The following is a 25841-nucleotide window of genomic DNA, read 5'->3' on the forward strand; positions in this document are numbered from 1 at the left end:
AACCTCAGGTCCATAACACACCTTTAAAAAGGCTGCCTAATCATGGGTGAAAACCAGAGTGATGCAACCAAGCCATTATCCAAGAAAATGTCACATCAGCATAAAAGGTGACAATTAACCAATAAGGAACAACACTTGATGACGTCTGTCTCAGAGCTTCTATCTAAACATATTAATGACAGCTCCTAACAGCATCCCTCTGTTCTGTTCCCCAAGCCTAAAGCAAAGGCAAACATAAGCCTGCCTCAGCCTTGGCTCCAGCAGGACTGTACTTGGAGACACTGGGAGTTGCTTTTTTGCCTTCCCTCAACTCGGAAGCTCCTTTGAAAGAACGATGCAAGGATGTTGTGTATAGCACATTGTTTACGTACATGTCACCTTACATCTGAGACACTATTCTTAAATGTCTACAGCTACACTGCAGGGGTTTAATAAAAGTGGTTTAAAGAAGATAAAAAAAAAAAAAAAAAAAAGAAAAGAAAAGAAACACAAAGCAGCAACTGAAAGCTGAAAGAAAGAAAACTGAAAGAACTGAAAGAAAACAAAGCAGCTAAACAGTCCTGTGGTATGATATTATTTATTGATTTTAGCTTAAAGAAAGTATTTCCAACTCAAATCAATAATTTATAGCAACACACTAACAAAGTGAGGAAGATTTTTCCTGCACAGTATCAGGAGGGCTGTTCTTCCTGAATAAAAATGTGTGGTTCTGTCTATCAATAAAAACATGTGCTCCAGTGAGGATCCAGAAAGGGAAACAGATGCTCAGACTTTGCATCAGTGCCAGTGAATCAGCACTGAGCCCCAGCTCATTCTTTTGAATTCAGTTCTGGGGGGAAAATATACCACATGCACAGAGCAGCTTTACTAATTTACTGTGGCATTTGTTCAGGGTCTGGCTTAATTATTTCTTTATTTTTTTTTATTTACAGATTTGTAAACACTTAAGAAACGTTTTCTCACTTAAAAAATCAATAGACCAGACACTGATGTGCATAGCAAATTATAATACAATGTGCAGGATGAAGTGTTAAAGTAATGGTGAAACAGAATAGCCCTCATTTATTTATGTTTATTTTTAAAATATGCTCTAAATACTCTGTTTACCTGAATTCCTCTTACTAGAATGTTGCACTTTACACTAGTGTAGCAGTGGTGGTATTAATGGCTCATGCTGTATTCTTTATGTACTCTGCTAAATGAAATACCAGTTTCTGGCTAGTATTTAAACAGTTCTGACCTGTTCTGTAACCTACTCTGATAACAGTAACTAAGTTTGGGCTACATTAAAACTGAGAACCAGAAGAGAAAAGGAAACTGACACTTAAAAATTTTACAAAGCTGGCTGATCCACACTGGACTTGCAGAACTTCTTAAAAGCGACAAATTAATTGCATTGGTGGGAATCAGAAAAGGGCAAATGGAACTTGTCATTAAATGTTTTGGGTTTTTTTTTCAGAAATGAAATACCAGTTAAATTTCACTTTTCATCAGAACTGCAACTTGAAAAGACTTAAACCAGAAATGTTATTCTGAAATCAATATTTGTATAAAAATGCATTGACTCCTTTCACAGGAGATCTTTCATTTCACACTGGCATATTAAAAAGAGTGTTAGTTTTGACTTCCCAATTTAAAACTGAAATGTTTAGTTTTGATTTTCACTATAAGAAAAATCAACAATTGAAACTTTACGCAAAAAAAAAAAAAAAAAAAAAAAAAAAAAAAAGCAAATCTAACATTGTCTGATGAGGAAAAACTGCGTGTAAAAACTTGGTTTTTACAAACATCTGTGTTTCTAAGTTGCTGCAAAACTCCATAAACTAATAATGCCTGACAAGTATCAAACCCTGCAGTTCCAGAATTCAGTCTCTGTACTCTACACTCATGCATGCACTGCAGAGTTGGTCTGGATATCTACATCTTCTATATGTCTACTCCTATTACAAGAATGGTCTTACAGTATGACACCTAACTTTCTACAAAAGTTTTTCGTCTCCCCAAAGCATTACGTAGTTGGATTTTTCTGTAAGAAACTCTTCAATGACTCAAAAACAAGAGATTATTCCTACCTGTCCATGGAAAGCTGAGCCACCAGTGTTACATCAGTATTGTCTGCAGCAGGCTCATATTCATAATGCAGAAAATACAAATGAGTGCGATGGACGGTGAAACGTTCTCGACGAAATTCGTAGCATAAGTCATCCTCGTCCAGCTCTGATAGCTGCTTTTGAAGCTGTAAGGAAAGACAGAACATGAAGATGAGTTCTTTATAATTATTTTAGCGAATCAGAGAGAATAAGGAGGCTGGGAACTTCCAGAATGGTGCAATGGGGAGTGGAAGTGGAACATATAGTGTAGTGTTTTCCCAAGCTTTGCTCCTGCAAGAGATTAGAAGAAAGCACTTGTAAGGAACTTGATAAGGAAGACAGATCATTGTATTGTGGTCCACATATTGTATATATTATCTGTATTACATACTTTCAACATCAATTCCAGCAATAAAACAGTGAAGTTTAATAATCAACAAGTTTTAAAGCTAATGGACCAACATGATGAATAATGTCATTCATTGTTAGAAGCAGTGTTTCAAACCACTTGTAGACAGCAGATTAAGCTTATGTGCTGGACTGAGAATTCCCATTCTGCTGCTTGTGTTGGAGAAAATCAACTGCTGCTAGGAGCAAGGGCAGACAGCTGGAAAAGTAACATCTTTAACTGCCCATTATTCCATCTCTTGAGATTTATATACCTTCACCAGTTCAGATTTGCAGTGAAAATAGTCTTTCAGCTGCAGAAGTGCCAAAAGTAAGCCTATGATTTTAAAGGGACTTATGGTTCTGGATACCTAGTTTGAGAAATCCAGAGGATGGCAGATTGACAGCGTACAGGTATTTTTTAGACTCCCTTGGAAACCAAGCCCCTTCAAAGTCAAACTGGGCATCTCAAAGCATCCTGAGTCACCTAGACATGAGAGAAAAACTGACCAAATATCTCTGCAGCTCTCCAGTTCCACCCCTGAACTACATTATTTCAAAGCCAAACATATAGCTAGATTACTTAAAATGCGTGAATTTAAAGGCAAAAATACCTGCAGCATAATGCACTACAAAATGTAATGAAGATGAAAATGACATATGGTCTTAACCTGTCAAATAGAGTTCTGTTTGTGATGCTCTAAAATGTAGGCTATTAATAAAGGTACCATTTATATTTTTTATTCTTTAAAAGCATCCTATAAGAATATGATTGCATATTTATCAGTAAATATAAAAAAATATTAACTTTATAAGAAGTTTAAAAGTTTTGATAAAAATCACAGTGCCCTTAAAACCTGTTTCATGCAACAAACAGGTTATTGAATTATAGGCATTCATTTAGATTTAAAAATCTCTTCTTTTTGTCCTGTTCAGAATGATTTAAAGTAACAGTTTCATCATCTTCAAGAAAAAGTGGAAAAAGTATGTGTTTCTTGGTCTAATATTGTGTTAAGAAGAGCTGTTGTTCTTGGAACTATAAGCATAATGGTTGCCATCAACAATAATGCTTACAGCTGAATGTTCTCCTGTGAAGGCTGATGGAATAATTCCTGATATTTTCTTGTACCTCACTCTATAATCTTCTTTTGAATAATGGAAATACCTCCTTTGATTTCAATGAGTTTTGGATTCAGCTCTCATTCTTCTGTGATATTGTTCTGCACAGATCTTAAAACATCCCCCAGGAGAGGCTGCTTTTAGAAAGATAAGAGTCAGAATCTTGACAAATCTTTGCTCAGGCAAAACTGCTATTGAAATCAAGATCTTTTTTGGTAGAATAGAAATCAGGAGTTCTTTTATGTCTTCTTGGAATTTCATTCATTCTGCTTTACAAATCACCATCCAGCTGAGCCTGTTCTTTATTTTCCGAATCACATTCGCGCAATAATTTAATTAAACCAAATATTTAGGACAATGAGTAAAAAGAATACTGTATCTTTATGTTTCTTCTTTGAAAAGAGACACTTGTATGCCCTTAACAGAATTATCAAAGAGACAATTGAAATTTAAATGGTTAAAACAGTGTCAAAGAACTTTTTAGGGGTACCTTACTGTCCTGCTTTATCTGCAGATGACCAGGCTAGAAGTTTACAGTTTCACAGCAGCTATTTACCCAGCATTCACTGAATGTTTATCAGATTACTTTCAGGCTGCAAGTTAAGAGGATATAAATACTTAATTATGAATTACAGAATAACATTTAGGGCTTTGCACTACAGAGCATTAGGTGGGGGAAGAGGAGAATTCACAGCTTCTTAGAGGCCCCAGAATTTTGATGGTGAAGCTCACCAAGTCACAAAGTTGGTGATGAAAGCGAAGCAGCAGGAAGCAGAGAATCCCTTTTACTACAAGGAAAGGGCAGTCTTTCTCCTCCTGCTACATTTCTTAGGGTCACAATTTTGTCTCTGTCTTGATAATTTTTTTTTTATAGCCTGCAGCTATGTGAGGTCCTCTCTTCCACTTCCCATGACTCATGCTCAGCACTGTATGTAGACCCAAGAGAAGAGATGAGATGGTTGTGTCCAGACTCCTTGCAGGGAGCAGTCCCCACTCCTTGGAAAGAGCAGTTCCCAGTAGAACCATGGCTATGGTGTGCTCTGACTTTCCCCCAGACTCTGCCCCCAGCACCCTCCACTTGAGTGAAGGCAGGCTGCTGGGGGAAGCCCAAGCACAGGATGTCACAGAATCACAGAATGGTTTGGGTTGGAAGGGACCTTAAAGACCATCTAGCTCCAACCCCACCACATGGGCAGGGATGCCTCCCACTAGACCAGGTTGCTCCGAGCCCCATCCAACCTGTCCTGAACACTACCAGGGAGGGGGTATCCACAACTTCCCTGGGCAACCTGTTCCACTGTCTCACAACCCTCACACTAAAGAATTTCTTCCTAATGTCTAACCTCAATCTACACTCCACCAGTTTAAAACCATTATCCCTTCCCCTATCACTACACAGCCTTGTTAAAAGTCCCTCTTCAGGTACTGGCTAATACATGGGCATTATTGGCAGGGTCAGATATTCAGGTCCATGCAGGAATGCTTGTGCAACCCTTACCTGCTCACAGCATAAGCCTAAACTGCTGGGCTACCCTAGAAGAGATGCTCTGCAGGCTGGGCCAACACAGCTTACTTAAGGTGTGCTCCTCCAGGTAGGACAAGCAGCACAGGGCAGGCTACGATTTGGCCTGTAGTATTGTCATTGCACATGCAGCAAGCAGGCTGTGTGAGGGATGGGCCTGTCCTGCACTGGTGAGGCAACAGGCACTGAAATGCAATAGCATATGATTATCTGTATGAAAACTCTCCTCTGACTGGAAGCAGTGCTGGACACAGCAGCCCCTCTGCATTTGGTCCAGCAAAACCTGTAAGCTCACAAGTAGTCTCACTGGGCTAACAGGATGATATGGATAGATTATCAGGATCAACAGCTGCGTGCTGCACAGGTTCAGAGAGTTTAAGAAGCCTTTTCCCTCTCTCACTTTCTTTGTATTTCTTTCCTCCAGCATCTTCATATATACATTCAGATCTTCATGCCCAAGTATCACATACAAAGGCTACTTCCACTTTATTATGAAGAAGTACATGCAATCTATAAATGTACATTGCATGGTCATCTGCCATCTTTTACACAGGTATTTAAAATGATGAATGTGAAAAGGTGCACAGCATTCAAAAGATAGGGAATTGACTAAGACAGACACATATATAACCTTACATTTCTCTCTTTCTGAGTTACCTCATAATATTTTCCAGTTACGTGACCACATAAAGTTTCTCCACTGATACAATTAATCTACAGCATGCATATTTCATGGCTCTGTTATTTACAGACTTACAGCTTCATTTATGGTTTGCTCCCACATTAAGTCTTCTTAAAAAAGTGGGTTTATACTGAGAATGCTGCCAGATCTATGCAAAGAGATGCTTACATACATGCACCATCAAAATGGGGACCTTCATATTGGCTAGATATGATAAAGAGAAGGTATCCCCATTATGAACCACTCCACTGTAACAATATGCCTAACATAGCAAAGCCTTCTCAACCTCAGAGTGACTGCATTTATTCTCATAAGAGAATACCTGTTTAGCATAAGATTCACTGTTTTTACAAGATTTTCAATGCTAAGGCTACTTGCCATTGAGCATGTGGGAAGTGTCACCTCTAGGAAACACTCTTACAGTTGAAAATTGTATTCTTTTCAGACTTTGTATGGTAGATGTTCACTTAGGAAATTCTGTTGGGAAATGAGAAGTGATTTCATTAGCACTGACTTGTTTCAGAAAGAAAAAAAAAATGCAGCTATGACATACATAATGCCAAAACAAAGCGACATATACATAAAAACCCCAGATGCTAAGTAACTTCTCTGGGCAATGAGCTGCTGGTGATCAGACTTCACCTCAGGAAAAGCAATCTTTGGAGCTAGGCTGGCCATCAAGGCACAGGCAAACCAGAAGGTATTCAACTCTACTCTAAATCATCATGATTTACCAGGTCTACTTGTGTGACTAGTACATTTGTATGAGATGAGCTGCTGTTTTCTATCTGCGTGATAGATGGTAGACCTACATGATACATGGTACACAACAGGTACCTTTTACCAGCCAGATGGTTATTCTGCTCATAAATCTCTCTTGCTAAGGCTGTTTCTGGTGCAAGCAAGTTTGTGGGTTTTTTGGGGTTTTTTTTTTGTTTGTTTTTTTCCCAACTGCTGTGTCACAGAAACAATTTATTTCCCACCAAAATCTACAGGATTTAATCTCATATGAGATCAACTCAAAATCTGGGATCAGGAGTATTTTCTTAGGGATTAGTGATGCTTAAAAAAAACACCAACAAACAATGTTTTGTGTGTAGATAAAAACCCTATAATGTAGGCATCTCTCATCAAGTATTTACACTAGGCTTAAGTCACTCACTCAATATCAAGCTAACACAACAGGAACTGAGCTGCTCGGATGAAGACTTTTACTTTCAGATCATCTTAGCTTCTCCCAGTATGTGCAGTTAAGATTCATAGCACAAAATCAACTCATCTGAGCCACTGAGATGAAAATCCACATCAACCCAGGATGAAACTATAATCTGTTCATAAACTGCAGCAGTTTCATTTCCTCCTGTGTAGCTACCAGTTCCTACCAGTAGGCATTTTGGATTGCAACATTTAGCACTTTCAAAGTGTGTGAATTAACCGTTGCCTTTAGCTTGGCATAAACAAAGCAGAGAATGATGCAGGGAAGAAAAAGCATTCACTGAGTCTTGTTTGGGATGACCTACATAAAGTACTTCTGGCTTTTCCAATGATTAGTAATAAAAGCCAAACGAATCCCATGCCAATTAAACCTTTATTCCTCCCATGCCAGAAAACTTCACTCATTTGCTGTGGGTCAAATTAAGCCATGTATGACACAAAGCTGTGCTAGTGACAAAAAGGATAGTGCCTGAGCAAGCCTACCTAGGGAGAGGAATTTTGCTGCAGTGTGTTAAAAGTAGCTAATAGTCCTAAACAGAAGTAATGGCTTATCTAGCCTTCAAATAATCAACACAAATGAGAATCCAATTTTTAGGCATGGATAGCATCTCTGGCAGTTCTGCATATATGAAGTACAACTTTCCTTGATCTCAGCAGCAGATGTCAGATTTTAGTTGTCCTCTGCATCTCCTTTCCCCAGCTCCTGGCCAAACCTTCTTTGCTGAGCTGTTCTCAGACATCCCTTGCAGCACACTGTCTTGACAAGTTTAGTGCCCTTGCTTTTGTTTCCCCAGACTGTTCCTAGCTCTGTTCCTTCTTGTGTGGCGAGTTCCATGGTTTAAGTCCCAGCCCTGTTTCTAGCCCTATGGTCCCTATTTTAGTAGCCTGCAAACTCCCTTTGCCTACAGGCACCCATCAGTGCTTTCCTCTTCCTGCTTCACTCTCTCTAGAACCTATGTCTCAACACTTTCCTTACTAGCTTTCATTCTTTTTATATGTAAATCTGGATTTTTTTCTCCTCCATACTATCTCGACATCAGTGAGGGCAAATGACCTTCCTCAGAACAGAGACCAAATATGTTCCTGCCCCCAGCAATACTGTACAGCAGAAGGTGGTATGGAGCATTCAGAAGAATCACTGGGATATATATAATTTGGTCAGATGTATCCATGCACACTCCTAAGGAAGAGTCACCAGTCATCTGAGCCTCCTCAAAGTGAAAGTAAACACTGCTGATGATGTGTAAACCATGATTTTCAGCACCTTAATTTGCCTAAGGTCTGACTTGAAAAAAGACATATTCTTGGCCCAACTTCTCCAAAAAATTTTTCCTTCTGCAAGGTATGGAGTATTTCCATGAAGAGGTCATCAGAACTTATGGTGTAGGCAAACACCCCAAACTTCTCCCACGTTTCACTTTTAAAAAATGAGAGAAAAGAAAAAAAAGAGGCATACCAGCATGAGAAAAAAATATTTCAATCTGCATAACCCCCATCTAGCAATATTACAAGCATTTGAAAGTAGTATAATGGCAACTTGCAGGCAACTAACAGGATGGGCTACCAGCTCAGCAATTAGAAAGTTACAATAATAGAAGCAACACAGTTGGAGACGTCAGGATTTCACCTCAAAACTGCCATATACCATCTGTTATTACTTGAGAAAGACTATGCCATGTCAAAATAGTAACTTTAAATCCCAGTCCTACAAATGATGCAGTATTCTGAAATTCTTCACGAGCAAAGGGTACTCAAAGTATCAGTATGACTGCAAGTTCAAAGCCCTGATACTGACTTGGAAGCTCCCTTTGCATACTACATTTTAGACATTCAAAAATTGCTAAATTTGTAAGTAGAGTTTATACTATGTGGTTCACAGCTAGAATCTCCTCCTCTTCTGGTGGATGTTACAGCCATTTGCTAGTATTATGAATCAGTGGTTTTGCACACACACACAAAAAAAGTAAAGAAGTAAAAACACATTTAGTGAGGATACCACTAAGCAAGTGTTTTCTGGGAGAACTAGATATTTTACATTGTACCTTTCTATTGTTGATTTGAAAATCCGGCTACAAAAATATGCAGAGAATTTTTTCCTGTGCTTTCTGAAAGTATTGTCTAGTGGGAATTCACTGTCCTTTTCTTAAAACTGAATAAAATCACTGATAAACTTCCCACTTGTCTTGCTCTGGGCTTTGGATCAGGATACAGGCTTCACTTATAGGTGACACCCCATTCAACCTTCAGATTTAATGCTTTGGCAGAAGTACGTGGTGAGAAGCTGCCTGCAGGAAAGAAGTTTTATGAGCATGCTAAAAGGTTAAGTGTGTGCCTGTGTGCTAAAATCAGGCTTACAATATCTATCTCATAGTGTAACTATAGAGACAGGCTGGTTCACAGAAGATCCTGGTGAAATATTTTAGGCTTTACAGTAGGCCCTTTAGAATGAAACGCTGGACACGAGCATTAAAGGCCATTAGGAAACATTCCAATTTGAGATTACTGTGAGCTTTGCCTTCGTGAGTTTCCCTGAAATCTTCTGCATTGCATCAAAAAAATAAAGAAGTGAGACGGGGGAAACAGCAGAGAACAAGTAGGATGGAGTGACTATGGATGTGCTCCAAAGGCCACCAGGGTCAATGGCTGTGTTTACAGGAGGCTTTGGTTCATATCCTGAATTTCCTAACCAGAATCAGCACAAAAAGTGAAGGGTTGATTGTAATACCAATTTGCAGAGAAGAGTCTGCTCTGGGTGATCATTTTAGTAGGTACTGAGCAAAGGGGACTCACAGTACTGCTCTATGGCAAGAAGCACCCAGCAGGCTCCTCTCCACAGATTGGCCCTGAAACACAGGATCTTTCAGCTTGAATGTTTCAAGGGGAGGATGAAACATGTATGTACACATAGATGGATCTATAAGGATTAAAAAAAAAAACCCAAACCAAAATAGAAAACAGAAAAAAATCCCCAGTCTGCATTTCTTTGCCTCTGGTATTTCAGTTTCTGGGCCCTATCTATTCTATTACCATTTTGGAAGCTGACAACATCACTGTTTGGTACAGATGGCATCAGCAACTGGCTAGATCAGGACTATGAGGATAAGATCCAAAGACTGCTTTTAGACCTCTGAAAATTAAGTCTGTGGTATTAGACTTCCTTAGCAAACAATGAAAAAAGAAAAGTACTAATTCTTCCACATGCATGTAGACATACATATTTAAGCATACATCCACACACACACATACAGAGAGGAAGAATGTAAGAGATTAATGTAAGGGCTGGCAACCTTTTAAAGTAATGCCCCTTTACATCTCTCCAGCACTGTAGAGAGTTATTAAAAAGGGAAGATACATAAATTTACATTCACTTTAAGGCCATCTCGGTACTGATGAGAAGTGTAAAGAGGTCTCAGAGTACCAGAACCAGCACCCATGCCACACTTCCTTTTCACAGATATTTGCATTACAAATGGGATTCCTTAATTACAGGTTGCATTCTAAATAAAACATAATTACAAATGTAGAGAAGCAATGGCTGGCATACTGGAAACAAGGCCCTAAGGGTAGATTCTGATACAGCCAGACTGTGAGTGATAAGGTTCACACCAAGACACTGCTTCATCCACCACAACAGAGCTCAGAGCATTTAGTGGTTAAGTAATTCTCTCTGATTATAAAACCAGCAGAGCTATTCTAACATTTTGTCCTCTGATTCACAGTGCAGAGAAGCAGAGGCAGATGAAGGAGCACCTTTTACCCATGTACAATGCCTGGTGTAATAAAGCCCAATTGTGTTTGGGGCTGCTAGTCTCAGTTCAGAGAAGAAAGAAGAAATAATAGGTATTAAGATAAATCAAATAGCAATCCCTACTTTATACATACTGGAATTTGGAGACATTTTAGCCTTTTATGGAACGTAAATGCTTAGGAATCCTAATTGAAATGTTTGGCTGCACCATGCCAGACTAAAGTTCCATCTAGCCCAGCATCCCTTCTCCAGCTGTGAGCTGCCTGCAGAGGACTGTAAAAGCAAGGTGAGTGTGCAGAAATGCTTTCTCAGAATGCTCCCCTAGTTCTGAATTGATTTTTCTGACTGATTTTTTTTTTCCATGAAGAGTAACTTCTGAGCATATGTATATTTCTAGCTACATTACCTCTTGCTCAAAGATTCATTACATTGTGGGTGAAATGTCTATCTTTGTTTTGAACCTGCTAATTGCTATTTCCACTTCATGCCTCCTACTTGTTGTACTGGGAGGGATGATGAACAGTGGTTCCCTCACAAGATACTCTATTTCATAAGATTATCGTGCAATAGATCATGGGAATGTACTTTATTTTAATAGGACACCTGTGACACTGTATGTGCTGCAGCAGACAGAATGAGTGAAAGAGTGGTTTCCACGATAACCCTGTTGTTAGGATCTCATAACTTCAAAAGCTTAAACTCATTTCTTGTATTCTACAAGAAATAGGACACAGTCAAGTTTAGAGTAGCACTTACATCAAGGGTAACTAATTAAAACCAATGTCTTCAAAAGCAATGTCTTCTCCTCAGTGACTACTCTTAAGCTATCTGGTTAGATTTTTTCCTATATCTGATTATTTTGATAGAAGGCTGTTGACTTTTTGCTGTCTCTTGACAAGTAAGGAGTCATGTGTTTTTGTATGTCTAGATCATTCTTTTCCAGTATCTCTGATTTTTTTAACCTTTTTTTTTTTTAAATAAATGGAAGAATAAGTTACATTTCTTTTTCAGACACATGCCATGCCATATACCATATTGCGTTCTACTTGTCTTGAATAAGAAATAGGCTTGAGCAGTTAGTCATTTCCAGTGTCTGTCAACTAGATACAAGCTCAGTCAAACAAGGCATTTTAAACTTTCAGGACTGAAGATTTCAGCAGCAAGAATTTGCATTCACTGAGCACTGCTCCCCAGCAACTTGTTGCCTGGAATAGATCTGTTTATTAAGGATTTACAGGGCTCTGGAAAATATAGCAACAATTTCGTGACTGCATTCATGCTCTTGAAAACCACACAATATATTTTGACTCCAGTATAATTTTAACCTGCACTCTTATAGTGGGATAGAGATATGTTATGTTTTGTTGTCTTTTTTTTAATTTTTTTATTGTCTCACTGCCCTTTTCCTATACTACCCTCCACTCTGTCTACTGTATTTTGATGCCTTTGGCAGTCAAAATCATAGTGGCCTTTTATCACATTCAGTTCACTAATCTAAAAGCCTCTCACTTTTGCAGAGAATTTTCTTTCTCCACATGCTCTCACTGTGCTTTTTCTTTCTCTTCTCCCTGCTCCAGTCTCTCCCAGTTAATGTTTATCTCCACTTTCTTGTTTTTCCCCACTCCCTTTAGAAGGCAGTGGGATGGTCAAGTATGTATCTGGGAAGCCATGCCTTGGGCTAAAGGTATTTATCCAGCCTCTGATTGCTACAGTTAAAAAAACTGAAAATGGCATCTCCTGTGGTCATTTTTTCCACAGACTAAATGGAAACACTGCAAGCCTCAACAATGCTATTGATTGCCAACTACTCCTTAACTACTAATGTGTATGTGATACTGGCTTTGCTTTATTGATTTTTATATAGAGAGCACTGCATATTTTAGATTTTTTTTTTCTTGAAGATAGCAATACAATGTTACAGGTCCTTCTCCTTTCCTTTCAGATTACATAAACAAAATTGATACCTGGTCTAGGAATTTTCAGAGATCACATTCATGCAAGGCATTCCTATACATCTATGTATAAATGTTCTGGTTAACAGTTTTTACATTGGAATTCTGTGCACTAAAACATACACACACACATAAGAACATCTGTACGTAAACAACCCTGGTTTCAACCATTTTCTAAGGATTTGCTTTGCCTGAAAGATCCTGATTGCAGTTGTTATAAATGCTGCTGTGTTTAGTCAGGGGCAGTGCAGAAGAAAACCTGCAGTCTCACAGCCTATGGGTACCTTGAAGTATGAATTAATTCTGTAATTTACAACACGGCAAAACCTCATAGAGCTAAATCCAGCAGTGCTTATATTTTCATTTCTTCTTTATTATTTGTGAATTAGTATCTACTAGCCAAAACTGACATCACTGTAAGCTGAGCAAACACACAGCAAGAAAAAAGCCCTTCCTCTGGACAGTTTTAGGTCTAAGGGTGAGATTTGCAAAACTGCCTAATGGAATCAAGAGTCTAAATCCTCTTTTTCAGTTCATAATGTTGCCTTTGTTGGAGATTTTAAAGAGGCTAGGTAGACAGAAAAAAAAGAAAAAGCGATAAAAAAACAGGGGAAAGGCAAGATGAATTATGACAGTTTTACAGGTGATGAACTGAGACACAGAGAGATTAAATGATTTGCACAGTGTCCCTCCTGGACACCTTCAACTCTCCAAGTCTTCACGTAACCTGTACAGTTTATGAATCAACCTTTAAACTGTGAATCACTTACATTTTCACTGTTAACATCTGCTTCACTGGGGCAGCCAAAGAGTTCCCTTCTCAACAAATTCCCATCATATTCCAGGAACGTCAGGTAGAGGTTGCGGAAAAACTCCACGTGCTTGTTTTTCACTCGCAGCTTCTTTGGTGAGTTCCAGTGAATCACCTCAGAGGGGGAAAAAAAAAAAGAGAGAGAGAGAAAACACATCCTGCTGTTAGAATTCAGACTTTGCTTTATCTGCTCTTTTTATCTAGGTTCAGTTTGCTGCCCTCTTAAAAAAAAAAACAAACAACAAAAAACCCAACCCCAAAATTACATGGACTTTGATCTGCCTTTTTATAAGGGAGGCTTTGCCAGGTCTTTGACAAGAAACTGCCTACTCTACAGGTGGTGTGCTTTGAAACTCCCCTGGAGGATCATCTGAGCATTTGAGTTTGGGTGCTGCTCTGCATGGTGATGCAGCACCTCATAAATGCTGCCATAACTCTAATCACAGACCTGGTAGGCTATGTGTGGGCTCTCTGTTGAAAAAAGGTGGTAGTACAAGGAATGCAGGGATGTAGGTATTAAACATTAATCTCAGACTTCCACACGACTGTTAACAGCTAATGAAATTGATTCATTGCTTCAGGCCAAGCAGGCACTTCTTTGGTTAGGTATTGAGAAAAAAAGCTTGAAATTAATTCCTACATCCATTTACATCCTTCAAAAAGGACTGAATTTCACCTGACTTTCTTTTCGCCATTGCTTCATTTAAGCAAGAGTGATCTCAGTTGCACCACACAACACAGATGCAGTACAATGCTTCACCCTTTGAATTCAAATTTCTAGTAGATACGTAGCCTCTGCTAATGGGAGATGACTCTCACATTGGCCTAGATTTAATTCTGATGATGACAAAAAGGGCCTGATTCTCGTTTACATCAAGGCAACTTTGCACTACTGCCAGTGTGAACAAGAATAGGGCCCTAAGGAATAATTAGGAGGGATCCAGAAGTGGCTTGCAAATATTATTTCCTTTTATAGAGGCTATATTTTAGACATAAGAAAAAAACACACCAAATGCTTTCTATTCAGTTTTATTCCCGTGACTTCTAAAGAAGATTAAAAAACAAACAACCGAACAAAAAAAAGTCTCCCTTCAGAATATTTTCAAGCTAGGAGTTCTGGAGCTTCTCTCAATCCATTAAGTTAATTGCATGAAGGCACTGTGTCACTCACACAGAGCCACAGAGCTGCAACATGAGCTGCTGAGCTGGTCTCCAGGTAAGCTTTGCTGCTTGGCTCTGAATGTTGCATTTGAGGGAGGGAATGCACAGAGCTGAGGTGCAGCACATAGGACAGAAGCAGATGAACACAGCTCCCTTAGCATCAGCAGCACAGCTCCACAGGAACAAGCAGCTCTCTAAAATCATGCTACCTGTTGTCGAATGAGTGGACCACAAACAGCATGATGTAGCCTAAATTCTACCTGTACTAACTTAAGCAAACAACATAGTCTCTCCACTGAGTATTTACACTGCCTTAAAAACTATGGCAGTCTCTTCTACACACTCAACACCGACTTAAATAGCTTTATTCCTTCCTGGGATTTCACTACTAAGATGTCAGAAAACCATACTTGCAGTATAGAATACAGAATAGTAACTGTAGGGAAAAAAGATCACCTTAGAAATGTGGAAATACATCTTTCCAGTTATAGGAACACTTCAAATCAAGATCATGATGCACCAACACGCTATATAAATCTGGAGAATTATTTGGACAAAAATACTTGGAGTAGATATTCTTCTCAAGTAATGCTACATTCTTTGGTTTTACATTTTTCTGTATGTTTGGAAGTGTAGCTTAACTGTGCAATAATTTGTTACTGCAAAGTGTGTTCAACACACAGAAGCCACAGAAACAAAAGGAACTTTAGGTAGATTAGGATATAAACTGAAGATGACAGATTCTCTCCTCCGAAAAATAGATCTTCAAAACTCCTTTGTACGAAAACAATTTGATATATTTCACTCATTGTATATAACTGCAGCAAATGCTATTAAATGCATACAAAACCAGACACATTAATACAAGCATAGGTCTGAAGGAACTTAATGGGCTGCTCGAGAGTTTTACAGAGTACAAGTCCCCATTTTTAAATGCAGGCATAGAATAGAAACTGCTGGTAACTTGTACTTTCTAAGAGTGGATCACAGAAAGCTGAGAAGCTTGCGAGTGGGACACAAAATACTTGCTAGGAAAGATCTCTGTGTTCTCCCTACTACTTCTATGCTTCACGTGACTTTCCTTTTGGGAAACTTTTCTTCCCAAGCATCCTATCCACCTGCTGAGCACTCTGACCCCTCACCCTGGGGACCATGAGCACAAAAGTGGCTTGTAGTGACAAACTCAGTAACTTCTATGGGACAGGCTCCCTGGTGCTGCAGGAATTCCTCATCAACACACACTATGTCACATCACAGCCAAGTATTGATCAGTGTTGATGCCTCCACCCAGTTGAGTGGGGGATGATGTCAAAGCCAGGCAACTGGAGTTGTCAGCAGAGAGGCTCTTTGCTGCTGTGCTTCAAAATCTGTTGTGTGTGGAAAAGCTGCTAAGTGTCAAGGGCCTAGCTGGTGGCTCAGATGTGATCAGATTTGAAACATGTCAGGATGCTGCATGCATACAGATGTCAGGGGAGCCTGGAGTGAACTGAAGAAAGCTGAATGGAGCTGATGACTGTCCAGAAAAGCTGACTTTTTAATCAAGAAAGACAGCACATTCCAATGCAGCTAAATAACATGCAGGAACTATGTAACCATCTGGATAACCTGTGGTAGGAAAACCACAAAATAGGTCTAGTGAAAAATCAGGCTGCTTTTCAAATGTAACATGGTTAGAAAAATATTATGTGATATGTGAAAGCATAAAAAAACCCAAACACCAAGTTACAAAAAGCAACAAGACTCTTAACCATTGACATACAACACTGCATCTAAAGACCATACTGTTTTTCTGCTGCCAGCCCACAGATTGGCCTTTAGTTACACTTGTAGCTGGCTAATTTGGTGGCTATTGGATCATCAGCCACAGCAGAAGCTGTACAGGACAAGAGAGCCTTGTATGATTCCTACATGCCACAGGAATCATTTGGGACCAATAGGCTGCACAGGTAAAGCTACATCCATTTCATTAGAAACTTCATTGTGGGCAACTTTGAATTGATTGAAGGAACAAAAAAATAATTTAGAACGAGACTACAGGGAAATCAGAAGAAAAAACTAGTGAAACTTAGAATCTGCTTTATTTGTAGACTGAGCAAGTGTTATCTCAACATTAAAAAGTGAAAGTAAATCTAGAAACGAAAAATGTCATTACTATAACATCTTCTTTCCAAGATTGGAATAATAGCACCATAACACTGTGTTTATTTCTTTTTCTATTTTCCTTCCAAGTTTCTAAGCTATTCCAAAGCTCTGTTGGCTTGCAAAAAAAATTGCATCTAGAATGAATAAAATTTCAGTGCCATTTGTGGACACCTCAGGAACAGTGCTAGCCTTCAGACTGTTCCACAGATCCTTCCCACTCTTGATCAAGGCTCCCTGAGAACTAAGAAAAACACATTCCTTAATCTTCATTTAGCAATTTAAGTACCAAAAGATCAGAACATAAAATTCCACATCTATTTAACACTTGGTTAGTTGTCATTAAGCATCTTGGCACTATCCACATTTCTGTTAATACCATCCTAGTTAATCAGCAACTGTTACCACTCACTGATTATGCTCAGCCAGCCTCCTGGAATACTTCCATACATTTGTGACCTGATGAAACAGGCTAACTGTGCCAATAGTTCCTATTTATTCACCAGGTCCTGACCCAAAACACACTAATGATGACACAGTTGAAGCCCCATAGCCTGCAGTAGGATCTGAGATGGAAGGTAACAGAGGATGTTGTATGCTGGTGGAGTGTAGGAGGGGGTCCTAAGGCCAGTTATCTGCAGAGAAATACATTGAAAACAAAAAATCCTAGTAAACCTCCTTAGGTTACCAGCTGCATTGTCCTCTCTGGAGAGATTAAATATTTTCAATCTGATGTTCTAACAATTAAGCAAGAAACTTCAACACAACATTATTTCTATAGGTACCGTCATCCACTTTCCCCCATGATGCATCTTCTCTCTCCAGAAAAGGTATTTGGACAAATATTTGCTTAACTACAATCTCTTCCATTTTTTAGTCAAAGACACATCTTGCTAATTTCTCCCTCTGCTTCAGCTCTTACAAAATCCTGTTTACCTGTATCTCTACTTTCCAAGCTGAAGGAATAAAAAGTCAGAATAAACTAAGTTTAAACTCAAGCCTAAAGAAGTTTTATTTTGCAAAGCACTGAACAGATATTCTTAATTAAGCCCATGAGCACTTCATAATCTAGGTAAATAGGTAAAAGTGGTATTTTGTAGGTGGGGAGCTTTACTGGTTAAAAACTAGACTCTTTTTTAGGCAACCAGAAAGCTCCCACTGAAATCAATAAGAATTAAGGGTTCAGTAAATCTGTACAGTAAAGCCACCTATGTGTGCCACTTTAATGCCATCTCCACAGGCTTTTTTCAGGTTACTGAAAAGTTTAAGTATGCCCCAAGTCACACTTGCAAACAAGCACCATATGTGTAACTTATGCCTAATTTATAGATGTCTGGAAACTTTACTCCTAAACTCTGTTTTAGAAGAAATGAAGGGTTCAACTAAAATAACCAGTTTCCTCAGAAAGGATCAAATACTTCAAAAAATGTCATCAGGAATGTTTCATAATGCCATTTATAACCTACATAAGAGGAAGGGACTTGCATTAGAGTAGCCAGCAACCCAGAGGTCCAGACACTGCTTTTGGATAAGGAATTCAAATCTCTGCCCTGCCTGATCTGGTGCCTATGGTCCCAGTCATTACCTTATCCCCCCGCTTACTGCCTCCCCTTTATGGCACTAAGCTGACAGACTTTGACTGTCTTGTATTTTTAATCAAAGTTCTCAGTTTTTCCTCAAAAAGACTGACGGCACTCCCTTCAACTCCTGTGTAAACAGAGGCCTCCTGACTCATAAAAAGCCCACCCCTAAAATATAATACACTATAGTACAGTAGCACTCCCTTTTGGGCAGACTGGAAGCATCTTGCTAACTGTGATCATCTAAAGGAAGGCTCTGTCTTTAACTCTCTTGAGTCCTTACACTTCCCAGTGTAGCTCTTTCTTGGTGTTAAAAGGCAGAAGGCAGCAGAATGGCAGAGCTGCTGCACGTGAGTAATGAAGAGCTTGGATGGGGTAGCTCAGGGACTGGAACAGAAAAAAGTGCAGTAGGTCATGTTCGAGGCAGATCTGATATGATGGATTTGGGTTATAGTCAATAAGCTGTTTAAGGTTTTGTAAGCAATCCCACAAAGTCATTCTGGTGTGGAGGACACTCCCAGGAAGGAATACAGTAGATCACATAAAATTTCAGAATGGGGAATTCATGAGGTTAATTGTTTATCTACCTAATTCAGAATCAGCTGTGTTCAAAACCATTTTGAAAAGCCATCAATGGGATTTAAATAACACTTGTATTTTTGGGGTGTGTGTAGAGTAAATTCTAATAATTTGATACATCCCCATTGAAGAGTCCAGCATCCAATTTTTGTGATTGTGAATTACCAGATTCTCTGCATGTAAATTGCATCTTGGCAATCAGACTTCTCTTCATGACTGACTCATTCAACGAGGTCCTGATTCATTGTCAGAGGCCTCACAATTCATTACCTTCTTTCACAGGGTTTTACTTGCCATTTGATTTGTGCGAAATAATAGTAATTGTGATTTCCTTAGAGACAGGAACAAACTATTAACCACAAAAAAGAAAGCAAACGCATGGCCCAACACAGCAGAAGTAATGCATAAATCAACCTCAGTTCCAGACAGGTCCCCACAGGCTTCCAAGCTCAGCAAGGCATGGTCCTGCAGCACACATCCCTGTCCATTGACACTGCAAGCTGCTGGGGACCATGTGAGGAGCTAAGATAAGCAAGATGGAAAGTGGATGCCTACACAGAATGACTATTAGCACTTCCACATCTTTTGGCCAGTCTTCAATAACAACTCCTGAGTGTTTCTCCAAGGTGTAACAAATGCCATGCAAAAATAACCACCTCTGGCCTTTAGAGACTGCAGCTGGCTCAGTTGGCCAAAACAATTAAAGGGCACCTGCTTCCTATCAGCCCTTGCTTGTTTTCTATTAAAATTTCAAGACATTCTTGACTGATGCAAAGCATCATTAATGCAGGTGCCCTTGGGGTGGGGAATTTAAGTGTAATTGTTTACATAAGCTTTAGCTCCATGGACAGCAAAAAGAAAGCTCATAGACTTCAGTCTAGGTGTGCACAGCCTGGCCTCCAGCACTATATAGTATTACACAGGAAGTAAGTACACATTTAGATGAATAAAAGTAATATAAAGTAGTCTTATTTTGATGTTGTTTTACATGAATATAAAATTAGTGGTCAATAACAATGTGGAACTTTGTAAATATTTCTATTCTTCTTATGATTTTCCTAAAATATTCCCATACACAAGTCTTTCCAAATTTGTATATGCTGCTGAGCTGAAGCAAGGGAGTAAAGTAGTCAGACATCTGACCTTCTCTAGCATAAGACAGTACAATAAAATAATAAATAAACACAATACATATAGATGCAACTTAATAAGGACCATAAAAAGACAAAAGTGATAGACAAAAGACATCCTCTTCAGGAAATATGTAATATTCAAGTGCTCCACAGGCCTGCAAAAAGTATGCCAGTTATCCTACATTTGCATGAATGTAAACAAAACAGTAAAGAAGAGTGTATATACATGCACACCTATACACCCTCTAACAGAAGCCAGCTCTGGGGGGCTGAATTTATTTGACACAATGTTGTGTGTAAGCAGTGACAAATCCTCAAGTCTCACGGACTATGATGGAATTAAATCAGTGCTTTTGCAATCTGACATGAGGAATGCAGTCTGATTTGACAGAGGAATACTTGATTGGGCTAACTTTACCTTGGATTTTAAATCCCTCCTGAATTTCCTTCTTTCCTATGCGTTCCTTCTTAATTTTCCAGTACAAACTTCACAATCTGTCTTTTTCTCCCACATACCCTGAAAGGTTTCTTCTACCTCACTTCTTATTCCAGTCTTACCATGAAATGCAGGATGTGCCAAATATGTTGTGTCATATCATTTATATTAAATGCCATGGAAATTACTAATTTTGATGATTTTAAGAGTGTATTTTCTAACTTGGGCTAACAACATTGGTTGATTTTTGGAGAGGTCCCCTTAACAAATAAGCTAGTTTCTTTTGAGAAGTAAAATTTTGCTAATTTTCATAATGCAAATTCACAACTGTAATTGGTTTATGCTACTTTAAAATTGTATGAAGAATTTTAAACAGTGCTGCCTGAGGGCCAGTCCTTTAACTGCTGCATATGGGAAGAGCTTTATTGAAACGAGGGTGCTTACGTGCAGTAGATAAGGCTCTGGCCTCTCTTTCAAAGCAAAGAATTTCAGCCCTGGCTCAGTATTTAGGAGATAATTTTAGCAGTGTGAATAAGTCCAGTTCAGCTGAAGAAATTGCTTATGTGTCTGTGTCCCTTGTTGAATTAAATTCCTCCACACCAGGAAGCCAGTGGAGGATATTATACACCTTAGACTTCATTGCCTATGCTGTAATGGTATGGATGTTGTGACAAAATATACAGTAATAAACAACCAAGCTTCAGTTATGCTCGTAAAAATAAATTGGTTAACAAGCAATGAAGAAAGGGTTAAATTTATTTTTTAAGATACTTCTATAAATGCTTGTAGGTGTCACATGTGAGCTGGCTGTCCCACACTTGGAGCAGATTAGTCAAGACTGTCATTGGAACCTAAAGAGTGATTTGCCTGACTAGTAGTACTCTAAGTTGAGCTTAACTAGTCTCCAAAACCAGTCATGAGGATCACAATTTAGCTACCTAAATACAGATGTATGGCAACACTGGAAGCACCTTAGGATTATCCTACCTGCCACTAGATGCTTTGCCAAAAGGGCATTGTTTCCTGTATTGTTTCTGCCAGTTCCATATGGGTATCTGACAGTATTTATCAGTGATGTGAACTCTATTTAGGCAACTGAACCAAGTCCTAGATCCTCAGTTCTTAGCTTCAATATCTTTGTTCTCTTCTAAATGTATGTGTCTTTCCCTGGTAGTACATCTCCCCTTTTGTTTCTGGCCTTACAAATACCCTCATACATGATTCTCAGCATGAACAAAGAATTAAAATCTTGATCAGCACTTAGTTATAAGGCATAAACCCATGATGCTTATAAGTCTCTGCTCTGAACCTGTCCTACAGACATTCATCATAAAACATTTAGTGATCAGCATACTGACCAGTGTACTGATCTAACTTTAAAAGCTGTCTTCTATGAACCATGCCTCAACAGTTGGTTGTGAATACTTTATGTATGAAATTCAAGTGATACCGACCAGCTTTGACAGGTCAGTTAACCCAAGTAAGTAGATCTGTCTTTTGGGAAATGTAGTTTTTGAAATTAATGTGTCGAGGGTGATTGATTTTCTGTATTCATTCAGTATCTGGAGTTTATTTAGAACACTCCTGATGTTAATCTACAAGTTGTTACAAGGGATAGATTTAGGAAATGTATTGCACCTATGGACTGGTGGTCAAACTCTGGTACAGAAGGCAGAGGAGGCTGTGGAATAACAACCTACAACACTATAATTGGAGACTTGACACACAACTGCACAAGGTGCTGAGCAACCTGATCTAAGTTGATCGTGCTTTGAGTGAGGTTTTGATGATCTCCAGTGGTCCCTTGCCACTTTTTTTCTTTTAAACTTCATTTTTAGTAAAGCATTCTCAAAACATAAATTAAATACATGAACCTTAACTGAATTTTAAAATTAATCACCAAAACTACCTAATATTTACTGTGTTTTGATGCCACTAGTCTGCTTTCAGTGAATCTGCCTACTGCTGTTTAGCCAGCCAGTCTTATTCTACATCTGGTACAAGCTTAATCAGCTTCAGTTCTGAACTCTCTGCATGCTACATTTGAGTCTGGCCTTTCAAAAAGACCAGAACAATTGATGTTAACTTACCCATACCTGTTCAAATCCATCCTGCTTTTACTTTACAATGCTTTACTGCTTCTACTTTACAATAGTGAAAAATGTGCTATTAAACTGATACTATAGCTTCATTTCATTAAATTAATAGGCTTCTACATAGTCTTTTTTTTTCCCCAGGTGAATCCTGGAAAAAAGAGTGGCAGTGTGGCTGGGCTAAGTATGCAAAGGTTAATATGAAGTGTGCAAGGTCTTTAAATTTAGCTAATGCATCTCTAGCTAGGGTCTGCCCCCAAGAAAGGGTTTTGTATTCTTTGGCTAGGAAGAGCTAAGAACTGGGACAGCAACAGGAATGCAGCAGTAAGGTGCAGTGGCAACAGGTACAGAGTGGAAAAAGATGAAGCACTTCTCTAACACCTTGCCAAACCTGACAACAGCACCCACCTTTGACTTTTCTAGCAGTCAGAATTCACAAAACCAAAGTCGTAATTGCTTCACCTGCTTGGGTGTCCTCATAAACTGTTCGTGTGAGTTTCCCCTCTGCTTAAGGGACTGCAGCTTTCTGTCAAAGCAGAGTTCTACATTTGGTGTCCCAAAAGAGACATCCAAGCAAGCTGCTGTGAAACATACCTTCAGGTCAGACACATCTCTGTAGCACTGCTCTGAACGGGTGTGATCAGACAGCTGCACATTCCAGAAACAGGGGAGCTGGTAGACAAGGAAGGGATTTTGTTTGATGACTGCATTGAAGATATCCTAGCAAACACAAACAGAAGAACAGTCAGGTATGTTGTTTCTACAGTGATGTGCCCACCCCCTGCCAATTGTCCTTCCTCTCCTCATGGGGAGAAATTCAAATTGTCATGTGAGCTGAATTCTGCAAACCTAACTTCATAATTCTGTGGATACAGAAGGTGCTATCAATCTAAGGACTGACATGCAAATGTGAACTGGAGGAACAGGCTTCTTGACACACACTGATAATGGGCTCCATCTTAGTTTTCAAAATGTGTATCTTGTATTGCTGGCAGGAGATGCGACTCCTCTTCTAATCACCAGAAAGAGTAATATGGAGTAAATGACAACCCAACTGCTCTTAGGAGGTACCACTTCTCAATAAAGGGATGAAAGTGATCCTGGCTGTTGCACTGCTTCAGGGTGAATTACTACATGGTATTTTAGCTAACACTGTGTTGTTGCAGGAAGTATTCTGGGTATTTCATGGAAAAGGCATGTAGGACAGATATGGAGAACAGTTTATACTGTAAGGGACAAAATGGGTTATGCCTTTAGACAGCCATCTAGTCGAGAGAAGTAAGTTATAAGGTTAAGGTATTAGGGTAAGACATAAGCAAACATGGTTCACCCCACAAGGTTTTGCCCTGTGTGGGTATTAGATAGCAGCTCAAGATCTGATTGAAAACACACTGAAGTTGCAAGAATAATTGTAATGAACTTCAGTAGCTTTTGGATCAGTCTGCAAGGATACTGTACACAAGTGCACATCTCCACATGTGCAGTAAGCAGCATGCTTCCTCAGTGGTGACTGGTCATAAGCCAGATGTATCTCAGAAGCAGTAGAAATATCCAAATATGATGCTGTATTGAGTTAATACACTCAAGCTGTTGAGCAAGACTTATTGGTTCTGGTCCAGTACTACATTAACCGTGGTTTGGGGTTTAAAACTGAGAGCTGACAGGAAGCACTAAGAGTAAATACAAATTTCTGTGTTTAGGCACTCTATTTCTATGCTTGGGCTTAGTTTCCCATCTGTGGCAGGGAGCCAGCAGTGCTTTTGTCTTCACAGGGGTGTTGTGGCATGGAGTACATTGAAAGACTGCTGAGACTCATCTGCCAGAAACAGTAAAGAAATACCTGTAGATTCTTAAAACTAAAGTCTGCTTAGACAATAACCAGTAGGAAAATACAATATATTTGGACTTCTGGTGTCTGGTGACTTATGTTAAATAAATAAGGACAGAAAATTAATGCTTGAAAAAACATTTGTCTATGTTATGGATAATTTGTGCAGAGGAAGTAAAATGTCAGTGTAGTAAGAGGAACTTCATGAGTAAATCTCCACTCTTCTCTTCTACATTTTCCCCAAAATGCTTCAGCAAATGGTGACTACAGGTAGAGTATCTCTCCTCTGCCTTTTCCCACACCTCAACCCCTTTTCCTTTCTTGCCATCCTCAGACCATGGACTAGTGGTTGTACCATTTGTCTGAAACGTCCTACTCACCTGGTCAGCCAGTGAAGTGGAGAGCATGCTCATCAACTCCCGCTCTGCTGTGAGTCTCCACATCTGCTCCCATTTCATCTTCCTTAACTTATCAAGAAGCAGCAAGATAACCCCTGAAGGAAAACACAGTGCAGAGAACAAGAGAAACCATGATGTCATATGCCATTCATGCCATTAAAACCAGGACGTGAGCTGAGACTTATCAGTGGAAACTACAGTCTTTATCTTGTGCTAACACAGTAACACAGGAGGTTATTAAAAAAAAAAAAAGGATTCAAGTTTCAAGATGCCACTAAGAGAAAATTTTCCTAGGCACCTAAGGCTACAGAGAAGAAATGGAGAGATGGCATACAGATGGATGCTAGGTTACAAAGTCTTGGAAGAAGGCTAAAATAGCTAAAGATGAGTGAAACTGGGAAGAAAAGAAGCAAGAGAAGGATGCTGTATTTCTAGTAACCTCCTTCACAAATAAAGCTTGATTTCATTATAACATGATTAGCTTTGGGATTATTCCTTACAAAATGAATCAACACGGGTGATTCACGTAATGGAGGTTAACTCCATTCAAAGTTCATTATAATTCCAAAGAGAATTAGACAATATTCCAAAGAAAGAAATAAGGAACTTCTTAACACTCAGAAGTGTCCCTTCCCACTCTGAAAAGCAACAGGATGCAAGAGGATATCCTGTCAAATCACTGTCTACTAGGGAAAGACAATCCTGATTTCCCTGGTATGACTCCATTTCTGCCATCTTCACGGTGAACAGAGATCTGCTTCTTCCAAAATCCTACTGTTTAAATGAGTTTCTACCTGGCCTGATATCAAGATTATGCAGAGACAAAGAGAATTTTGTCACTCATATAAAACATTTTGCTCAGTATGTGTCAAGTGATATCTGGCCCTTAATACTTGCCACACAGATTGTCATACACATACTGTGTAAGATGAAATATCAGCTCTTACTTGACCTAGTAAGAATTTAAG

General features: G+C 39.1%; 1 protein-coding gene across 3 annotated transcripts in view; it reads right to left on the bottom strand.

Annotated features, from left to right (window-relative positions):
• LARGE1 (LARGE xylosyl- and glucuronyltransferase 1) overlaps positions 1–25841 on the bottom strand; it is a 281380-nt gene that overhangs the window by 22412 nt on the left and 233127 nt on the right. For all 3 annotated transcript variants that reach the window (XM_071729319.1, XM_071729311.1, XM_071729328.1), the window contains 4 exons: positions 24856–24968; positions 23242–23367; positions 13486–13641; positions 2073–2236 (listed from right to left, as the gene is read on the bottom strand). In XM_071729319.1, coding sequence (XP_071585420.1) covers positions 2073–2236; positions 13486–13641; positions 23242–23367; positions 24856–24968 — 559 coding nt within the window. The remainder of the gene's footprint in view (positions 1–2072; positions 2237–13485; positions 13642–23241; positions 23368–24855; positions 24969–25841) is intronic.

Source organism: Heliangelus exortis, chromosome 1, assembly GCF_036169615.1.
Source record: "Heliangelus exortis chromosome 1, bHelExo1.hap1, whole genome shotgun sequence".
NCBI classification, from domain to species: domain Eukaryota; kingdom Metazoa; phylum Chordata; class Aves; order Apodiformes; family Trochilidae; genus Heliangelus; species Heliangelus exortis.